Genomic DNA, 18,888 nt, shown 5'->3' on the forward strand with positions numbered 1-18,888 from the left:
GGTCCTTCTGTTGGACTCTGTCTCTGTGAGAAACTCCACATGAATTGTGACCTGATACATCTTGTCTATAGCAGTGACAAGACTTATCCCCCTGGTGGTTATCCTAGAGACACAGGAGGGGAGCCCTGTCAAGGTTGAAAAAGCAGGAGGGAAACCACTGAAGGTGGTCCTTGGTTACGTGAGGAGAGAGAGGGAAAGCCTGAAAACATGAGTGTAGAGGAAGACTTTTTGTTGAAGTCATAAAAAGTCATGGTCCTTGTTTGCCTAGGACAGGATGGTTGATGTCTGCTGAGGGTCAGTTATTTTTTGTTAACAATTTTTGTGGACACTTCTACTCCCAAAAGTGTCCTGGTTTGGATGACAAATTCTGTGTTCATTTTAGCATTGAAGGATGGTTAATATTTGAGAACTAGATTTGACAAGATAGAGATGTATGGGAAGTGGGGTGTTGCCCATAGCTCAACACTTTCTTCCCCCGAAGAGCAAACAGCCAAGGACCCAGCAGGTGGATGAGATGAGTCTGATTTCTTGGCTGCTTCTTTCCCACAAACTCATCTCCCTCCCCTAGGTGTTTCCCCCATGACTTCTTCAGCAGGACCAGCCAATAACCTGTGCTGGGGTAAGATGACCTAGATCACACGTATTCTATAGGATTGGTATACAGTTCAATTTGAATTCATGGCAATGCTCTGAAAGTTGTAAGAATGTCCTCATCTCATGACTTGCTCCTAAGGCAGGACCCTAGACCCAGCATGCTCCTCGGAGGTGCTGTCATTTCAACTCTTACTGAAACTTAGGGTTTCCCCATTAGTGTTTCTTTTCTTCTACTCTGACATGGGGGCATCACATTTTGTGGGGTCTTGACACAGGCAATGGCCCAGCTCCAGGTGTTCCCTGACTTCTGACTGTAAGCAGAGTGAGGACATCTCTTCTCACTGAGGGCCATGGTTGAGGAGCTCTGTCCAGTAGATACATGATATGAGCCACAGGTAGAATATAGAATTTGCTAGTAACCATATTGGAAAAAAGTAAAAAAAAAAAAAAAGAAAAGAAACAGGTGAAATTAATAATTGAATTGTAATATTTTAAAACTTATTTATATATGAATTATTATCATTTAACATGGAATTGATATAGAATTATTAATGAGGCATTTCACTTTCTTTCTTTTTTTTTTTTCTTCAGTTTTCAAATCCCCGGCATGTAAATAGTACTCCTAGCGCATCTCAATTTGGACTAGAGAGGCTTCCAGTGCTCAGAAGCCCCGTGTGGTTAGGGGCTGCTGTCTTGGACAGCAGACACATCCAAATGTAAAATGAAACCAAGGGTCACATCAACCTTAGTTTTCACAGCCAAGGCTTTGAAAATTGTGCAATACCTTTGAGTTGCAGATTCCTGATCTGCAAAATGAGTAAACTTTCTGCCTCAAAATGGTCAAACTCAGTATGTTCCCTGATTTTTCATTTTCATTGGGTTTGGTTGTTTCTTCCCTTATCAACATGCATGGCACCCAGGGCATATGTGCCATACAGAAATGCTTTGTTTTAAAATAATTTTTAAAAATTATTCTCAAACATTGAAAAGTTAGTGATTTTACATAAATTCCAAAATTCCAGCTTTGGTGAACAATCAGATGATTGAGCATCATGTCCTTTGAAGCTCATGGCAATGGCCAACTGCTCCCTCAGATAGGAGGTGCCTTCTCCAGCCCAGAGAGCTCCACCTGGCCCTGCTCCCCATCTGGATTCCCACATTCTTAGTATGGCGCATGAAACCTTCCATGGTTTCTCTTCTACCCTCTGTCTCTTCAGCCTCATGCTTGTCAGCACTTCCTCAAATTCTGTTCCAATAATCAAACTTCAAATGTCTCAGCAAAATGCCTTGCCATTTCATGCCTTCATCCATGCATCTGCTCTTAGCTCCGTGTAGTGTTCTTCCGTGCTAGACATCGGGCGGGGATCCTAGTCATCCTTGGAAACCAGCTTAGATATCAAACCCTCTGCAGAGCCTCCCTATTCCCTACACCAGCTCACCTACATTCTCTGCTCTTACCTCTCTACCAGGCCTGACTTATTTATCATGATTTTCACACTCCCTGTGTTCAGTTTGCTCATAAATCTTTCTCACTGCACTGTGAATTCTCGGCACTTAGGAACATGCATTTCCCACCTCCATACACTCAGAATGTAGGGCTGTACAAGGCACATATTGTCGTTTCTTGGGGACAGCTAACACCCCTTTCTTATCCACCCACGGTCAGGATGAGTGGAGGGTAACAGGAGTCATGCAGAGGGGAGCAAACTTCAGATTTCTCACCAGTAATAATGATTTTGGAGGAAGTGGCTTAGCTGTGTGGCCTTAGTGGGTTCTCGCAACTCACCACTACACAAAGCAGATCTACCATCTGGATAGCCCTGGGCCTTTGCAGCAGGGGCAGACCCTGGTGTGTGGATGATGACCCATGACAGCATGGTGAGGCCTAGCTTCTCAAGGAGAGAACCCAGGTGGCACCAAGCCACACATGCTCAGTTGCTTCTCCTAAATTTATAAGCCAAATAAGTCATATCTCCTTGATAATTTTCTTCCTGAGGTCTGGAGAGGAAAATCTCTCCTGCTTATAGAAACATGAGGAGCATTGGTTGTGTACCCCTAAGAGTTCATGACAGAGGCCCAATAAATACATGAGTCATGTTAATTTGAAGATGAAATCGAAGTGATAATGCATATTATTGCCCAGCCATTCTGTTGCAGAAGCGTGCTAGCTTTTCCTGTGGTTGTTATTCCACCAATGCTCACAGAAGATGTTTTTGTCTTGCCCAGGCTAACCAAGAGCTGCAGGTCAGCTGAAGTTTAGCTGGGCTCGGCTGGGTTCAGCTCGGCTTGGCTCCAAGCCATGGGCTGGGTTCAAGTTCCCTCTGTCTTCTCACTTTAGAAAATAGGTCAAATAGGCAACCAAGCGAAATCATACAAGTGCAGCCAGTGTCTGATGGCATGCAGCAATGCCTTGTATCCTTACACCTTGCTGGCCAAAGCATGTCACAGAGCCAAGCCAAAGCCTGTGACCCAGGCACATCCACTCCTTCCAGAAGATTCTCGAATGAGTGACTTGATCATGAGAAAGCCTGTATAATTCCCTTATAAGAGGGGAGCCAATACTTGGAAGCAGTAACCCAATCTCTAACAGTGACTTGAAACAAGTTTCTTCTCTATGGGCCCCATTTGCTTCATGTATAATGTATGGGTATGAAGAGTCTTCCTTTTGACCACATATCTGGGCACGGTGGCCCAGCCAAGCTGAAATAAAATTAACCATCCCAGCCTCCCCTACAGAAAGTGAGCCCCTGCTTACTCTCTATGGCTGATGAGTGCTGTAGATCCCCCCTTGGTCAAGAGCTCAGGCACCTCTGTGTCCTCAGCACTGCTCTGCGGCCCAGAGGTGCAGATTTTCCAACAGAAACACCAGATCATTTTGTGAAAAGTCTTGCCCTGACTTTGGAACCCTGGTGACAAAGCTCTACCCACATTCCTCTCCTTCCTAGTGGTGCACCCTCTGGCTCACCGCCTCCACGTTAGACCTCACCCCCATCTACCAGATTGGAATCTTTGTGTAGGGGTTCATGGGTTTGCATTTCATCAGAGCATCTCACAATCTATATGCATGCTACCTTTCTTAGTGTGCCTATGTATAAAATAAAAGCTTGAGAGAGCATAACGAATACTGTGCAGCCTTTAAACTAGAGGAAGGGGTGGAAGATTTTAATTTAAAGCAATTGCACAGGTGTGCACATGAGCACAGGCAGAGAGGTATATGCAGGGTGTGTGCACACACACGGCCATACACGCTGGGCCAAGAGGGCTCTGAGCTCCTCAGTGAATAAGAAGTCTTGGTCTTCAAACGTTAAATGAAGCAAACCCACATCAAGACAGGCTTTCCAGAGCCAGCAAACAAAGCCAGATGCACTGTTGAGTCTTTGGAACTTCCCTGGGGATTCCGGTCAGTTCCCAGCACTGCTCCCTCCTCCTCCAGCACTGGCCATGTAGACCACTTGTTTCTCTTCTCACACCTTCTCTACAGACTCTTGCAGCCTGAAGAGAAGATACCTGAGATTACTGAATGGTGTCTTGTCATGTCCCCTAATAGCTTTGAATTAACTGGTTCTTAACCCTAGACCCTCAAAGGCTCAAGAAGTGTTGGAAATTAAGATGGTTTATTGTCTTCTAAGCATGATCTAAATTACATGCAGGCTCCAGGTGCCGAGGACCAGGAGTGCCAGGGTGCTCCAGGGAGGGATGGGAGAGATGACACACACCTGATGTGGGGAGGGGCAGTGATCATGATGAACTGTCCCCAACATCCAGAAGCTAATTTGCCTATGCTTATTTCCTGTATTTCACTTACAAACACCCCCCCAGGTGGTAACTTCCTGTGATACTGTTTTTCATCTGTTTTTGCTTCACTGACCACTACCCCATAAAAGTTTAAATATGGGTGGGAGTATCTTACAAATAGCTTGACCCCGTACTCACCATAATCTGTCAGGCCTTGCGCGTAACCCCAGTGACAGTCCACCTGGCAAAGCTCGGATGTTCATGCACAGAGTGACAGCGTGGAACTGCTGAGAAGCGAGAGTGTACACCGAGTGGGCGGGGTGGAGGGGACATCCTTCCCATCCAGGACAGCACCCACTGCCTTCTGCAGGACCGCAGTCTGAGGAGTGCTCTGCAAAGTCAGAAATCACTTGTGGGAAACGTCCTTTGAGACTCCACTGAGCTCTTGCGGGAGGTCCTAATGTGCTAAAGTGCACCACGCTCTTCAAGTTGTGGACAGGGAACCAGCCTTCACTGGAGAGGAAATAGAGGTGGGCCTTGGGAGGCTCTCGTTCTTCTATTTCTGTAAACGTGCTGCAGTGGGACTTCCCATCCCGACTTCCTCAACCTTCAGACCAGCCGCTGCCTCTCTGAGCTGGAGGATAAATATCTGAGTGACAGTCCCTGACCTGGTCCTCATGCTGCTGGGGCTCGTGCTGTTGCTGTGCGGTGAGTAGGATGTGCCAGTGAGTGTGGGGTCCCAGCCCCAGTGCCCCCATCCCTCTGAGGTCTCCACTTGTGCCCACCGATGCCAAGATCTCTGCCTCCAACTGGCAGCTCTGAGTCAGGCAGTGGGTGGTAAAGACTGGACAGCCAGATGTTTGAAGAAAACTATCATTTTGGTTTTTATCTCATAGGAAACATTGAGTGTCTGTCTTTCCTTCTGATATGAAATCTGTCTTTGTTCTCCTGTTGTCAATAGCCGTGGGGATAATTCACACAGCAGACTGGGCTCTTTGTTCCTTGTGCTTGCCGTCAACGTCTTTCTCTATCCTCTGTCCTTGGTCCCTCATTCATACCATCACATCCTAGAATTTATCATTACCAACAACAGTTGGCTTTCAAAATCCCTGTTTTCGGCACCCTACTGCAATCCCACCCACTGGCCACATTGCATTTGCAACTTCCCTTCTGAACCTCCCAGAGTGACTTTTCCCTGCTAGTTACTGTCTTCCGCACCCCCGCCCCTCAGCTGAGATGCTGGGGCTGGCCCAACATTCCCCCGGCTACATCTCTCCATCAACACGCTTCACACTAGTGCCTAGGTAGCTGAATGTGACTTCACATGGAAGGCATCACCCCTTAACTCATGTCCCTTTATATATAGGGCACACGTCTGTGGTGGCACTGGCAGGGCCAGTGACACTCCTACACCTTCCTAGTCAGTGCTTCACACTCAAACCACTGTCTGCTACCTTCTCTGTCTCCTCAAACTCCTCCTCCTCGCTCTCAGTTTATAAGCTGGCTGCACGTCACGAGGAAGGAAAGCCATGAAAAGAGAACGTCCTCAGCTTTCCACAGCCGTGTCTGCAAACCCCCGCCCCTGCTGTGTGTCCCTCATCAGGACCACACTTCCCATCCTCCGGTGTAGGACGGGACTCCTCCCTTGTGCATGGGTCCTTGATGCTCTCACTTTCTTACAGCCATCACTGTGCCGTCACTACATTTCTTCATTCTGGGTTAGTCCTGTAAATATACAAACATGCCACCATGTCTTTTCTCCTAAAACGACGGAAATGTGCCCTGACAGTGGCCTGCTCCCTTTCACAAAATTTCCAGGGAGCTGCTGGGAGTGCTTCAGCTCCTCCCATCCTTCCTGTCTCAAACTCATTTTTAACTTACATGACAGTAAAATTCACTTCTTTGATGCACCATCTATGATTTTTCAGAAGGATCTGCAGTCATGTGAGCACCAGGACCATCAAGATGCAGAGCATTTCCATTGCCTCAAACCCTCCCTCCTGGCCTCCATCCCTTTGGCAACAAACCCTCCAGGTTCCTAAGCCCCGGTGACCACTGGCCGGTTCTCGGTGCTGACAGGTCCCCCTCACCCTTCTTTGAGCCACGGTTGCCCACCTTCTGTCCCCTCCATGGCTCCCGCTGAGACCACCAACCCTCTCCATGTCACCCTGACCCAGGCTCTGTTTTCAGCTTCCTTTCCCTCGGCCTCTCAGGGGTGTTCCTTCGCTCTGTCTTCTGGAAGCACTTCTTACCTCAGCTTCTGGAACACCACAGGCTGCTGGTTTTCTTTCTAACTCAATTTTTGTTGCTTCCTGGCCATCAGGGTTGGACTTGCCCTAAGGCTGGTGCCCAGACCTCATGCTCCACTGGCACTCACTTCCCAGCCCAGTTCAGACACTTCAGCTCCACTTTGTTCTTAAACTCAAGCTCCTTTCCCAGCTCTGGTCTCTCCTCTGAGCACTTTTCATGCATCAATGGCCACTCAGCTGTCCCATCGACACCTTGCACTCCACACGGCCAAACACATGTCCTGATCTCCTGTATGTTCCCCTCACTTAACCTGTTTCCTACGGTGACCTCCACTCTTCCAGAGGCTGCTGCCAAAAATCTAAGACCTATACTCCTTCTTCTCTTTCTTCTACACTTGACCTCCAAACTGTAAGTAATTCTTACTGATTCTGCTTTCAAATTTATACTGGAATCTTCCCCTTCACGGGCAGCCCTGCTTAGCCTGAGCTGGTGTCCTCCGTCTTCCTGACTAAATCGCTACAAGTGTCCTCTCTGCTGCTCCTGCATGACCGTGGTCTGCCCTTCTCCCAGGGTAAGAGTGATTTTACAAGCGTAAGGAATCAGAACTGCCCACAGCTCCCCATCATACCTGGAATGAAATCCAGACCTGGGGCCAAATCCAGGAAGCCCTCCATGACTGGCTCTGACCACCTCCCACCACACCAGTGCCCACTGCTGCCTCTGTATCCACTCTAGGGGCACCGCCTCTCCTTCCTCCCCCCATGAGTTCATTTCTTCTCAGGTCCTTTGCATTTGCTCATTCGGTGCCAGGGGTGCTTGTTTCCAAACACTCAGAAGGCAGCTCTCTACTTTCATTCTGTTTTCTACTCAGTTAGCATCTCTCCTAAGAGTCAAGACCATCCTGAGACACTCCAACCTATCTTGCGGCTTCAGCTCTCCTATAGCACTGATTGCTCTCTGAAATCAGGTTATATATTGATTTGGCTCTCTCTCTAAATTCCTTGATGGCAAACACTGTTGTTCACATTCATTCTTACAAACCCAATCCCACGTGCAGTGCCTGGCACACAGTAAGCACTCGAAATTGTTTGTAGTATGGGTGGCTTAAAAAATGTGATTTTCATGCCAGCTCCACTGATTGCATTCTGCTGAGGAACAAATAAGCTAAAATAGCAGGCTAAGCATCTCAGAGTAAACATGGGCTCGAATAGGTAGCAATAATGAGTAATATTTACTGAATGTGAAATAAATGCCAAGCATGATTCTAAACATTTTATGGATACCAATATATTTAATCTTCACAGAAACTCTGGAAAGTAAGTCTATTATTACCTACATTTCACAGAAAAGGAAAGTAGAGCCCAGAGAGGTGAAGCGTCTTCCTGGGGTAGAACAGTTTGTAAGAAAAAGAGGCAGCGTTCAGGTCCGTGCTCTCTGGCTGCAGAGCCTGCAGCTCCCCAGAATGTTCTGTTCTTGATCCTCATGCTGCAACACTACAGTCAAGCCCTTGGGGTATGGGAGGATCTTTGGAGAAATCCAAATCCCTTCTGTGGACCTCCTCTGCCAAGACATTGGTGCATAAAGGGCACTGAGTGTGAAGCAGGACCTAGCTGTTGTCACTGTGGTCGGCCCAGGCTGGGGTTGTCAGGACATTTGAGAGGAGGGATGAGGGCCAGGGGAGTGAGAGCCATGAAACAAAGGCACCACCTCCTAATCATGGATGGGAGCAATGACTGGGAATGATTTCCCAACCACGAAGGGAACTGTGTGGTGATGGGGCACATAGGAGAGGAAGAGGTAAAAAAGGGCAGAGGGAGAAGAACAGGGGGCAAGAGCCAAGGAGAGATGGGAGGGGAAGGGGGGAAGAGGGAGTGGGGGAGGACATGCGGAGAGCAGCATGGGGCTGCCCATGGGCCATCCACACTGGCACTGATGTCTCCTGAATTCTCTCCTAGCTCAACCCCGAGAACCAACCAGTGAAGGTACGTAGCACTTCCCTTTCCTCTTCATGGTCTGCAGGCATCTTGTCACTGGGCCGGTCCATGCAGGGGGCCCGTGGATGCTGTGTGACATTTGGTGACAGCCGCTGAGGTCTACTATGACAGCGGCTCCCCCGGGGACCAGCTGCCTGTGTTCAGACCAGTTTGTGCACCTGACACATGGCTGCTCAGCTAGGAGAGCAGGCCTTGCTCTGACCTTCTCAAAACCACAGTCCTTTCTGTGGGAAGTGTGAGCTCAGGAAGGGAGATGCGCTTCCACAGGAAGTCAGAGAGTGTGGAAGATAGATATTAGAAGAATCTCTGCCTTCCCAGCCTGGGGGGCTCCAAGGCCCCTTGTCTCCCCATAGAGGGCTCCCCAAGGAGTGACGGTGGAAACACTGCCATCTGACATCCGTGGAGGACATGACGGTCGGCCCCTGGGTCATGTGAAAGTGCAGTAGCTCTCTGCCTCCTTTGCATTCCCGGCCCTGCTCTGTCGCCACAACTGCTGCCCTGTGCGGCTTCCTTCTGAGGCCCTGGTTGGTGCAAACCTGCCATTGCTCGGATTCTGATTCACCTTTACCAGACGAAGAGAGGAGGAAGATTTCCCCCAGAAGGAATCTTCCACTGAAGTGGGTTTCAACCCAGGATACATCAGAACTGCTCTCTTATACTTAGGGCACTAACCCCAGGGCTCAAAGAGACTTCCTGTCACCTCAAGAACACAGGTCACACGTACAGCCAGGGGACAAAGCTCTGGAGGGCCAGTGGCCAGAGATATTTAGGGCCAAACCAGCCTTCTGGGTGCTCTCCTAAGGTTTGTCCAAGCTGAACTCAGGCCGAGGGTTAGTGCCAACATGCCTCATGCCTGACCCTTTCACCCTACAAATGCATGTGCCCAATCTGAGCCTAAGCAGAAATCCAAAACCACATCCAGAAGAAACAAAGCTTCCACCCCCCGGCATTTGCCAGGTACTCCGGGGAATACCTGAGAATGATCTGAAACAAGTTCCGAGCTGCAAGACTGAGCTCCCGCCCTTGCAAACTGCCTGTCCGGTGTCTGCTCTACACCACCCGCCCCATTCAGAAGGGTGGGGTCAGGTGCCTAGATGTCTGCTTTATTCCCTTCTTTGTCCAAGAGCTGTGCTGTCCGCAGTGCTCTGGGGACTGCATTTTTCCAAGGAGAGAAAACAGCCCCCAGTGCACAGGAATCCCAGGTCCCAGAGCAAACATCCTGGTACCAGTGTTGGAATTGAGTTTTAAAAGTGCTTGGGTAAAGCATTCGAGGAGCCAGGCTGGAGGATGATAGGTGTTGGTGCAGCAATCACCTCTCTGCGATTGAGAACACTTGGCATTTTCATCTGGTGAGGAGGGAAACTTCCTAAACTTTCCTAAAGAGCAGAGGCTCTGAGTTGGATAGACACATGCCTCAAGAGCCAGTGTACTCAGGGATTTGGTGTTTCCTGGGTGCTGCAGCTGGGCCGATGGAGACGAAGGGAAGCGGGACCCAGCTTTGCCCGTCTGTAGCCCACCCCGAGAAGAGCCCTTACAGCCAACAAGGGAGACATTCCTGAGGGTTAAGGTATGGATTGAAATTGTCCCTCACAACTGTGGCTTCTACAGAGGTTTGCATGAAATCCCAGAGCCAGGGAGCTGGGTGTGGGCACGTGGCACTTTCAGGCAAGTGTGAGCCTGTTCCTTCCATGGGGAGCAGCACTAACAGGGGTGGGAGACAATCCATAAAGAAAGCACTGAATTCCTCTAACTTCCCCTGATTGGCAGACCCTCTGGTGTCACATTCTGTCCATGAAAGACAGTGTGGCTCTGGGATGCCCGGCGGGGTGGGCAGAAGATAACCAACTAGTTTACAACAAGAATGAATGAGACACACTCACTTTTTCTGAAACCTCAGGCTTTACCATCTCTGATAACGGTCATCAGCACCCTGTCCTGTCTCCAAAACAGGGGGTTTTAACTCACAGAGTGGGAATCAAGCTGAAGATGGAGGTTGCCTTGTGGAGAGAGGAGGTGCTGCCCAGGGGCAGGTGGTGCTGAGCTGGGGGGTGGTCTCTGCACTCAATATGCAGGTTGTTTGGGCCTTGTTTCAAATGTTGAGAACACAACGTGCCTCTTACAGGAACTCTGAAACCCATTTCCCTGGCATGTCTTTTGTCCTCCTCTCTAGCACTGCATCTGACAGCCAGGCCCTCCTGGCCCTTGGAGGGGAGATCAATGACCCTGACCTGTGAGACTGAGGCCACTTCTCAGCAGCTGGATGACCAGCTCCAGTTCTGCTTCTTCAGAGATGACCAGGCCCTGGATCTGGGCTGTGGCAGTGACCCGGTGCTCCAGGTTCCCACTGTGTGGAGGAAAGACTCGGGATCCTACTGGTGTGAAGCAAAGACCTCGGCACAGAAAGTCACTCGGAGCCCAAGGATCCAGATACAGGTGCAAGGTGAGCGTGGGGGGCCCTGCACTGGGGGCTGACTCAGGTAGGGCACGGGTTTGCTCTTTCCTGCAGAAGGAGGAGCTGTTGGAAGCTTGCCTGAGCCTGAGCTTCTCTCCTTATCAGAGTCCTTGAGGGGTCTTCCCTTATTCTTGCTAATCCTGCTCAAGTGCACAGAGGAGTCTTAGGAACCCCTCACTGTGTCCTCCGGTGCTGGAGAGTGGGGGTGAATCACTACATAATCATGGCCCGTGATGTCCAGAAGTGCCCTCGGCACTCTCCACGGCTAGGAGGAAACGCGTGGTGGTGGTGGGAGTCAAGGGAGCTGCAGAAACCAGACCTGGATGGTAAGGGCTGGCTTTGTGCAGGAAGCTCCCGGAGGAGAGGCTGGGGCTGGGTTTTGAAAGAGAGGAAGAGAAGGGAGTGTTTTGTGACTCTGAACCATGTCACTCCACATCAGGGTGGACACTCTAACGTCCTCCCCCATTCTCAGACAAGGATGCGTCCATGGTGCCGGGAAGCGGATGTGGAATTCCTCCAGAAGGTTGGCTTTCCTACCCTTGCTCAAAACTCAGCACTGGTGAGGCTGGACCAGAACCAACAACTGCTGGGCAGCAGGCCCCGCTCTAGGCCCCAAATGCATTATGTAATGGAACCGCCCCAGCTGTAGGAGATAACTATCATGACCTCTCACATTGTTTAGACTGGGAACTGAGTCTCAGAGAACAGAGAAGAGAAGCCATTGGAGCACACACAGTAAGATGTACAACCAGCATTCCAGGCCAGAAAGCTTGATCTGCAATCTGGACTATGGCCACTGTATTGCTGTGCCTTGTAGAGTGAGGGTTTGAGAAGCCAGGGTCCTGGAGGGAGGGGGTGCTGTACCCATTGGCCTTCCTCACCCTACCACCATCCACCTGACCAAGGCTGACCCAAATCAGCAAAAACACCCTTCAGAATACCACCACCTGCCACCATTAAACTGTACAAATTATTGGCTTTACCTAAGACCTTTGCTTTCAGGACGGTCACCCCACCTGTGTCACCTTGTGTTTGTGTAGGAGTCCCGGTCTGGAATGTGAGCTTGGAGACACAGCCTCCAGAGGGACAAGTGCAGAAGGGAAAGAAGCTGGTTCTCATCTGTTTGGCCACCCAGGGCACGGGACACATCACCTTCTCCTGGTACAAAGGGGCCCTGGGTTTGAACCTGGAAACAAAGACCCAGCGCTCACTGTCCGCGAATTTCGAGATCCCAAGGGTAACGGAGAGTGATTCGGAGAAATACTACTGCACGGCCGACAACGGCTACGGCCCCAGTGTTAGCGAGCTCGTGAGCATCACCGTTAGAAGTAAGTTTGCGACCTTCTGTCTCGCTAGCATCCCCACTAGCTGGGCTCCACGTTCCCCTGGGTTACCCCGGGGAAGTTCAAGGGGGTTGAGCTTGTGTGGGCAGGGATTATGGGTCTGTCACGACATGGGAACCCTCTCTGATGGCCCGCCATCTCCCTCAGGTCCAGTGTCCCGCCCCATCCTCACCCTCAAGGTGCCTGGGGCCCAGGTCTTCCCTGGGGACATGGTGGAGCTTCACTGTGAGGCCCACGGGGGCTCTCCCCCGATCCTGTACCAGTTTTATCATGAGAATGTCACCCTGGGAAGCAGCTCAGCCCCCTCTGGAGGAGCGTCCTTCAACCTCTCTCTGACCATGGAGCATTCTGGAAACTACTCCTGTGAAGCTGACAATGGCCTGGGGGCCCAGCACAGCGAGGTGGTGACACTCAACATCACAGGTACAGCTCAGGCTGTTGAACTGTCTTGGTCAATCAATGCCTCTTTCCAGCATCCTGACCCCACAGAATTTCTGGCACTGTGCTACCAACGATGGAGTGTCTGTGGGTGGTGCTGTCCTGGGAGGTATGTCTGAGGGGCACAGAGCATGTGAAGGCTGGTGCCTCTCTCCTGCCATCAGTGTGATGAGCTGCAAGTCACATCATTCAGGCCTGCCACCCCTGCCCCCCTCACTCTGGAGGAGCAGACCTTGGCCTCAGCCCAGCCTCGAGACATCTGCTCTCCCAAGGCCAGCACCTTGCACGGGGGCTCATGTGTAGACCTCTCCCCTCAGTGCCCGTGGAGGACAGAGAGGAACTGCTCACCTCAGGAATCTTGGAGGGGCTGCTTGGCGTCCTCGGTCCCACCATTATGGCCCTATTCTGCTGTTGGCTCAAGAAAAAAATAGGTTAGTATTTATTTCGGGTATTTTGTTACTGTGACCTTTGTTTTCATGGAAATAGGCACGACTGGGGATGTGTCCATGGTGAGGGACAGGAAATGTCCTGCCAGCAACCCAAACCGCGATCTGCTTCCGGCCCCTAGCAGTGTCTGGTCAAGTCCTGCCCTCTCCCTGCGCCCCGTGATCAGTTGGGGTTCAGCTGATGTCTGGTGCTTCTGGATCTAATCTTCACTCAAAGCTGTGACTCTCTTTAAGATAATTAGTCAGCCACTGGAAGAGAAGCACAGCAATTCCTGCTCTGCTGACCACCCCCCAGTTATAGTCACTGGCTCAGTTCTCAACCCCCCAGAGCATCATGATGTACTTTTCCCCCTTCTGGAATGCTCGTCCATGTATCCTTACATCCTGCTGGCTGCGGGGTCTCTCCTGCTTTTCATCTTAAATGTCTTTTTCCCTGAGAGGCTTCACCCGGCCACACAGCCTACAATGCTCTCATCCTACTCCTCATCAGAGCACCAAGTTATTTAGCTTCACCTGGCTATTACTAATTACAGTTGGTAATTACATATTTATTGGTGTATTTAATGTTGGACTCCTGTTCTCCACTGAGCAAGATGAAGACGGTGTGAGATTCTCATTTAAATTCCAAGCTTGTCTGGCACCTGGGGGCACCTCACCCCATCTGTAACATGGCCGTGGCAGTGTCTGCTTCTGAGGACCCCTGTTGTGACAAGAGTAGGTAGTGTGTTATTAAAGCCAAAAGCAAAAAGTGCAATAGGTGTTCGGCTTCAGAGACTTGGGCTCAGGTCCTCGCTCTGGTACGAGCTGTCTGGGAAGCTCGACTAACCATCCTGTACTGAGTCTCCTTGCCTGCAAAGTGAGGGATCTGCGTAAATGATCGCCAGCACGCTCTCTGGTACATGAGAGCACCCTGGCCCAAGGAGCAGTCCCCACACGAGGCCCATCTGCAAACAATGACAATCACATTCCCCCTTTTGACATGTTTGCTCATCTGCTTGACTTGTAGGAAGACGTCCGGCCAGGGACCTGCCCAGGTGAGGCTCTGCTCCCTCTGTGTGCACCGATAATGCAGAAAAACCTATCTTAACAGCTTTGTGTTGTCCCCTCTCATGTGTTTGTTGCATATTTTATTATCCCACCTTCCACTCCACAGTTCTCTCACTGGCAACTGAGTGTCCATTTGTCATTCCTCTTCATTTGTGCATTAATTAATTTAAATCCTTCTCTGTCATTCTTCCTAATTTACCTCCTTCATTGAACTACTTTGACCATTTCACACATTCACCAATGAATTGATTCATTCAATCAATTGACCAATATCTGAGGGCCTAGGAGTCATTCTGATGAGGCAGGAGAACAGGATCCCGAGATCCTGGAAGCGTCTCAGAGGCATGAAGATATGTGTGTTTTTCTATCACTCAGGCCAGAGAGTGATAACCATCCTGAAAACTCGCTGGTGAAGCTGTTTAGTTTAGAGAAGGAAAAGATTTTTAAAACACTTGCACCTGGGAATATCAATGATTAGTTGACATATTTTTATGCTGTGTCGTTGTTTATGCTGACAAAAATCAGATTATTTTCCCAAATTGGAGTAGTCTTCCAGGAGTACACGTACCCCCACGTTCACCTTCTTCTTTCCTTTCCGCAAGCTGCCTGTCCTGCCTAGCAGCCTGTTCTCCATCGGGAGGAGTTAATATTCATCATTCAATGTTCACTGAGCCCCTGTGATGGGAGGGGCACTATTCCACACTGAGCCCATCAGGTAAAGACCTGCGCTCATGGGCTCTACACTCCAGAAGACTGCCGTGCCCTGCTCGGCCCAGGTACAGGGCTTGTACCACGCAGCTGAGCTGACTGCCGATTTTTCCCCAAAAGTCCTTATTCTGCTCAGGACCCTTGCTAACAGGCTTCTCTGCTTCGATGTCTTGCTCACAACCCTGGATGGTGATGTCTGGGGTGTCTGGGATGCTGTCCCACCTAGTTAGCGTGTGTTTCCCTGTCTGCAGGAGCCCTCCCCGCCCTGTGCCACAAGCTTCCAACTACGTCAACTCAGCTGCCCCACTGCAAGGACAGTCTGTATATGAAAATGGTGAGGTTTCCCAAATGGCCTGGCCCAAGTAGCTACAGTGAGCTGAGGAAGGGACGGGGGGTGAAGTCTGCTGGCCCACTCCGTGCCTGCTGTGTCCCAGTCACCTCGGTGAACAGACAGCACATCTGTCCTCGTGGTGACAGGTGGTTGGCACGGAGTGACATAAGTGGCAGGAAGAAAGGACTGTGTCACACCTCCTTTCTTTTTCAGTGAATGTCGTAAGCGGGGACGAGATTTACTCTTTGGTGTACCATACGCAGCAGGAGCGGCAAGCAGCAGGTGAGATGTGAGGGACTAAATTTGTCTCTGACTTTTGTCTTTCCTGGAGCAAAGAGGATAAATCAGTGGCCGCGAATGACATATAGGAAGTGTCCTTGGGCGCTGCTGCTCTGCTTTGGAGCTGGCTCTGGGCTCCGCTCTGCCTTTCTGAGCACTGGCCTTGGGTCTGGGGGCCCTGAGTAGACAGCCCAGTGCAGGTGCTAGCTCAGCGCCTACTGTCAAGGTGGCAGCTGGGGTGGTGGTGTCCGCCTGTCCTCTCTGAGTGGCCCCGTGCCCGCACTCTCTGTGGCACCTACACGGCTGCCCACTTGCTGCTGTTGTTCTATCCATACCTGGTGTGTCCAGAAATGTGAAAAGAGTAAATGCCCAGGGAACCTACTCACCTGCCCACCCCTAGGCTGCCCATCATTTTCTTTACAGTGAAGAAATCATGTTTGTGATAGGCAGAAAAGCAAGACTAAAAATATTGATGAAAATCAATGTGATTGATTTAAATTACATTAAATTACGAAGGATTTAAATTAATTAGCTAATGTATAAACGAAGAGGAATAGCAAACAGACACTCCTGCAGATAGGAGAAGAAGCCTTTATTAGCATGAGGTTAGTGAAGGACTTTAAATATAAATGACATCTGACACATCTTTTATTCCCCAGCAAATCCCCTGAGGACACATACCGAGGACCAGGTGAGTTAAAATCCTTCCTGTACTTTCGTTCCTGCTCTTCTCTCTGTCTTCTAGGAACTGGTTCTCAAACTTTTAAAACTATGGCCACTTAGGAAAAACAAAAGATCTCTGTGGACCATCTCTTCCCTTATCTCCCCACACAGTGGGAAAAACATTCCATCATTACAGTAAAGCCTCACTGTACAAGGGAACTGTGGAGGTTTGCACAGGTGTTTCCTTTAGCCATGGAGACATGGATGATTTGTAGTTACACTCTAGTGCATGACTGGTCTAAAAATTCTATTCTTCGAAAATCTTTATCCTGAAATAATGTTGAACCACACACACACCGCTTTGTATTGTGAGGTTAACCACACAATCTGTGGAAAACCAAATTAATATTGAACAAAGCTAAACTGATAGTGGTTTGTGTCAACTCAGTAATTTGTAAACCTTGAAAAATTCAACACATCACTGGTAATACAAAAATACTTCCAGAAAATTGCAGGAATTTTAGCTCCATATATGTGCAAGAACAGTAGGTGCTTTGTAAGTTTGTCTAGTGTGGTAGCGTAGCCAGATGTCTCAGGACAGAATTTGTATCCTTGGTAAACTCTAGTGACATGTTAAATGTAGGTTATGAGTACAAAATCCTTTAAAAAAAAAATAACGACCACCCGTGGAACTGCCTAAGAGTGGTCTATTAGAACGGGAGTTTGCATGTTTGGTTGAGCATATGGCTCATCAGGAGCACCTCTGCAGCCCACCAGGGGGACACAGGCCTTTTGAAAATGCTCACCTAGGGTCAGTCTTCCACTTTATGTGCTGCGTGGAGTGCACATAGGATGCATCCAGGCTGATTGGGGAAGAGAACCAGATGGAAGCATGTTCCATTTGTCTTCCCTGCTCTGGTCCTATCCATGTGCCTTTGCTTTTAGGATGCCTCAGCCATTTACTTTAGGCTGAAGAATACAAGCGATACAAGTGTTACAGATGTAGACTATGAAGATGCTATGTAAAGTTCTGGAAGATTCTGCTCTTTGGAAACCTTGCATGACTCCAAGCCTCAGAATCAATGTGTTCTTCAGAGACCCTGGGGTAGTCAGCTTTCTGGTACTTCTCACCCAGGTGCTTTGCTCCCAGAGACTATTCTTGAATCTACTGTGAAGTGGAAGTGGTTCTAGCCCTTGAAGAAACCACCCAAAAGAACCAACATGAACATGGCAGTGGGAAGGACCTTGTTACCATAACCCGATTCCAACTGGTTCTTTAAGCACACGTCAAATTGTGTTCTAACTTCTTTTTATCAGAGGAAACAGAGTGGGTGAAAGAACTTGGGACCTCTGGGTGGAGGGACAGTGAAGCTCACTCAGACTGCATGGACACAAGGTTAGTGATTCTGCAGGACAGCTGCACACAGAGGTGGCTGCTGTCCCGGCCCAGGGCAGACGAGCTCTGTACTCAACCCCAGAACAGAACTCCTGCCCTGACTTACAGGACTCATCCTGTTTCTGCATAAAGTATGTGACTCAGTGCATTAGAACTCAAACAAAGTTTCGTAAATAGTTACTGTGGCTACATTCAATTTTAGTGACATATTTGTATGTACAGGTCAATCTAGATGCCCCCAAATTTATAATGAAACACAATCTTTCTACGTTTTACCACATCCAAAATTCTGTATTTGTTGCACCTCTAAAAGTTTTATGAATATAATTTTTCTTCTCTTACTTAACAAATTTTTTAAAATGTGATAATACAATTTGGAGTCTATATTTTAGTTTTAAAAGAATTATACACCAACTCTTACAAATTAAAACAATTTAGAAGTCTATGATGTAAAAAGTTAGAACCTTTCCTACATCTAATACCGCAAGTGGTATCCATTGTTTAAAAACTCAGTGTTGCTAACTAAATATTATCCTAACATATTTTAACCTTTTCAATCACTGATGGATGTTAGGTGATTTCCAAAAATTTTATATTATAAAAATAATACTAAAATAAATGTCATTGAACAAACATTTTTCTGTGTTCCTGCAAATCCATCTGAAGGATAAATTTGTAAATCAGGGATTAGGACATTTTAGGTTGTGAACATTTGACATTCTTGTTAAATACACTTAAACTGCTCTGTAGTAGCCTCTATCAGTGAATACATCAACCAGCAATACATGAGAGAATCAATCTGTGAGAGCAAAGTATCATTGTTATTGCAATTGAATTGTTTTATTTTATTATAAGATTTTATTTATTTGAGAGAGAGAGAGAGAGCGAGAGCGAGAGAGCGAGAGAGCGAGAGAGAGAGAGAGAGAGAGAGAGAGAGAGTTCCAGCAGGGGGAGGGGCAGAGGGAAAGGGAGAAGTAAACTCCCCACTGAGCAGGAGCCCGACAGAGGGCTCTATCCCAGGACTCTGAGATCAGGACCTGAGCCGAAGGCAGGTGCTTAACTGAAGGAGCCACTCAAGTGCCCCTCAATTAAAAAATTTAAAACAACTAATACAGTTGAACATTTTCCCCCATAAATTGGCTGTTAATCTGTAGTTCTTCCTAAAATTTCCTGTGCTGACCCTTGCACATTGTCTGTGTTCATTTGCCTTCT

The 18,888-nt window shown here is 48.7% G+C and overlaps 1 protein-coding gene across 3 annotated transcripts; it reads left to right on the forward strand.

Annotated features, from left to right (window-relative positions):
• Nucleotides 1-4,456: 4,456 nt before the first annotated feature.
• Nucleotides 4,457-18,311, forward strand: FCRL1 (Fc receptor like 1). Of its 3 annotated transcripts, XM_025430744.3 has the most exons (12): nt 4,457-5,037; nt 8,535-8,561; nt 10,744-11,013; nt 11,498-11,548; nt 12,066-12,353; nt 12,516-12,791; nt 13,124-13,237; nt 14,259-14,286; nt 15,259-15,341; nt 15,552-15,620; nt 16,277-16,308; nt 17,226-18,311. In XM_025430744.3, exons 1-12 carry the CDS (start codon nt 5,007-5,009, stop codon nt 17,304-17,306), a joined length of 1,350 nt encoding a protein of 449 aa, XP_025286529.3. In that variant the 5' UTR covers nt 4,457-5,006; the 3' UTR covers nt 17,307-18,311. The 3 variants fall into 3 exon arrangements, with proteins under 3 accessions (XP_025286529.3, XP_025286530.3, XP_025286531.3); XM_025430745.3 differs by lacking the exon at nt 11,498-11,548; XM_025430746.3 differs by lacking the exons at nt 4,457-5,037; nt 8,535-8,561 and adding an exon at nt 8,580-10,140.
• The last annotated feature ends 577 nt before the right edge of the window (nt 18,312-18,888 follow it).

The sequence above is a fragment of the Canis lupus genome, chromosome 7 (genome assembly GCF_003254725.2).
Source record: "Canis lupus dingo isolate Sandy chromosome 7, ASM325472v2, whole genome shotgun sequence".
NCBI classification, from domain to species: Eukaryota; Metazoa; Chordata; class Mammalia; order Carnivora; family Canidae; genus Canis; species Canis lupus.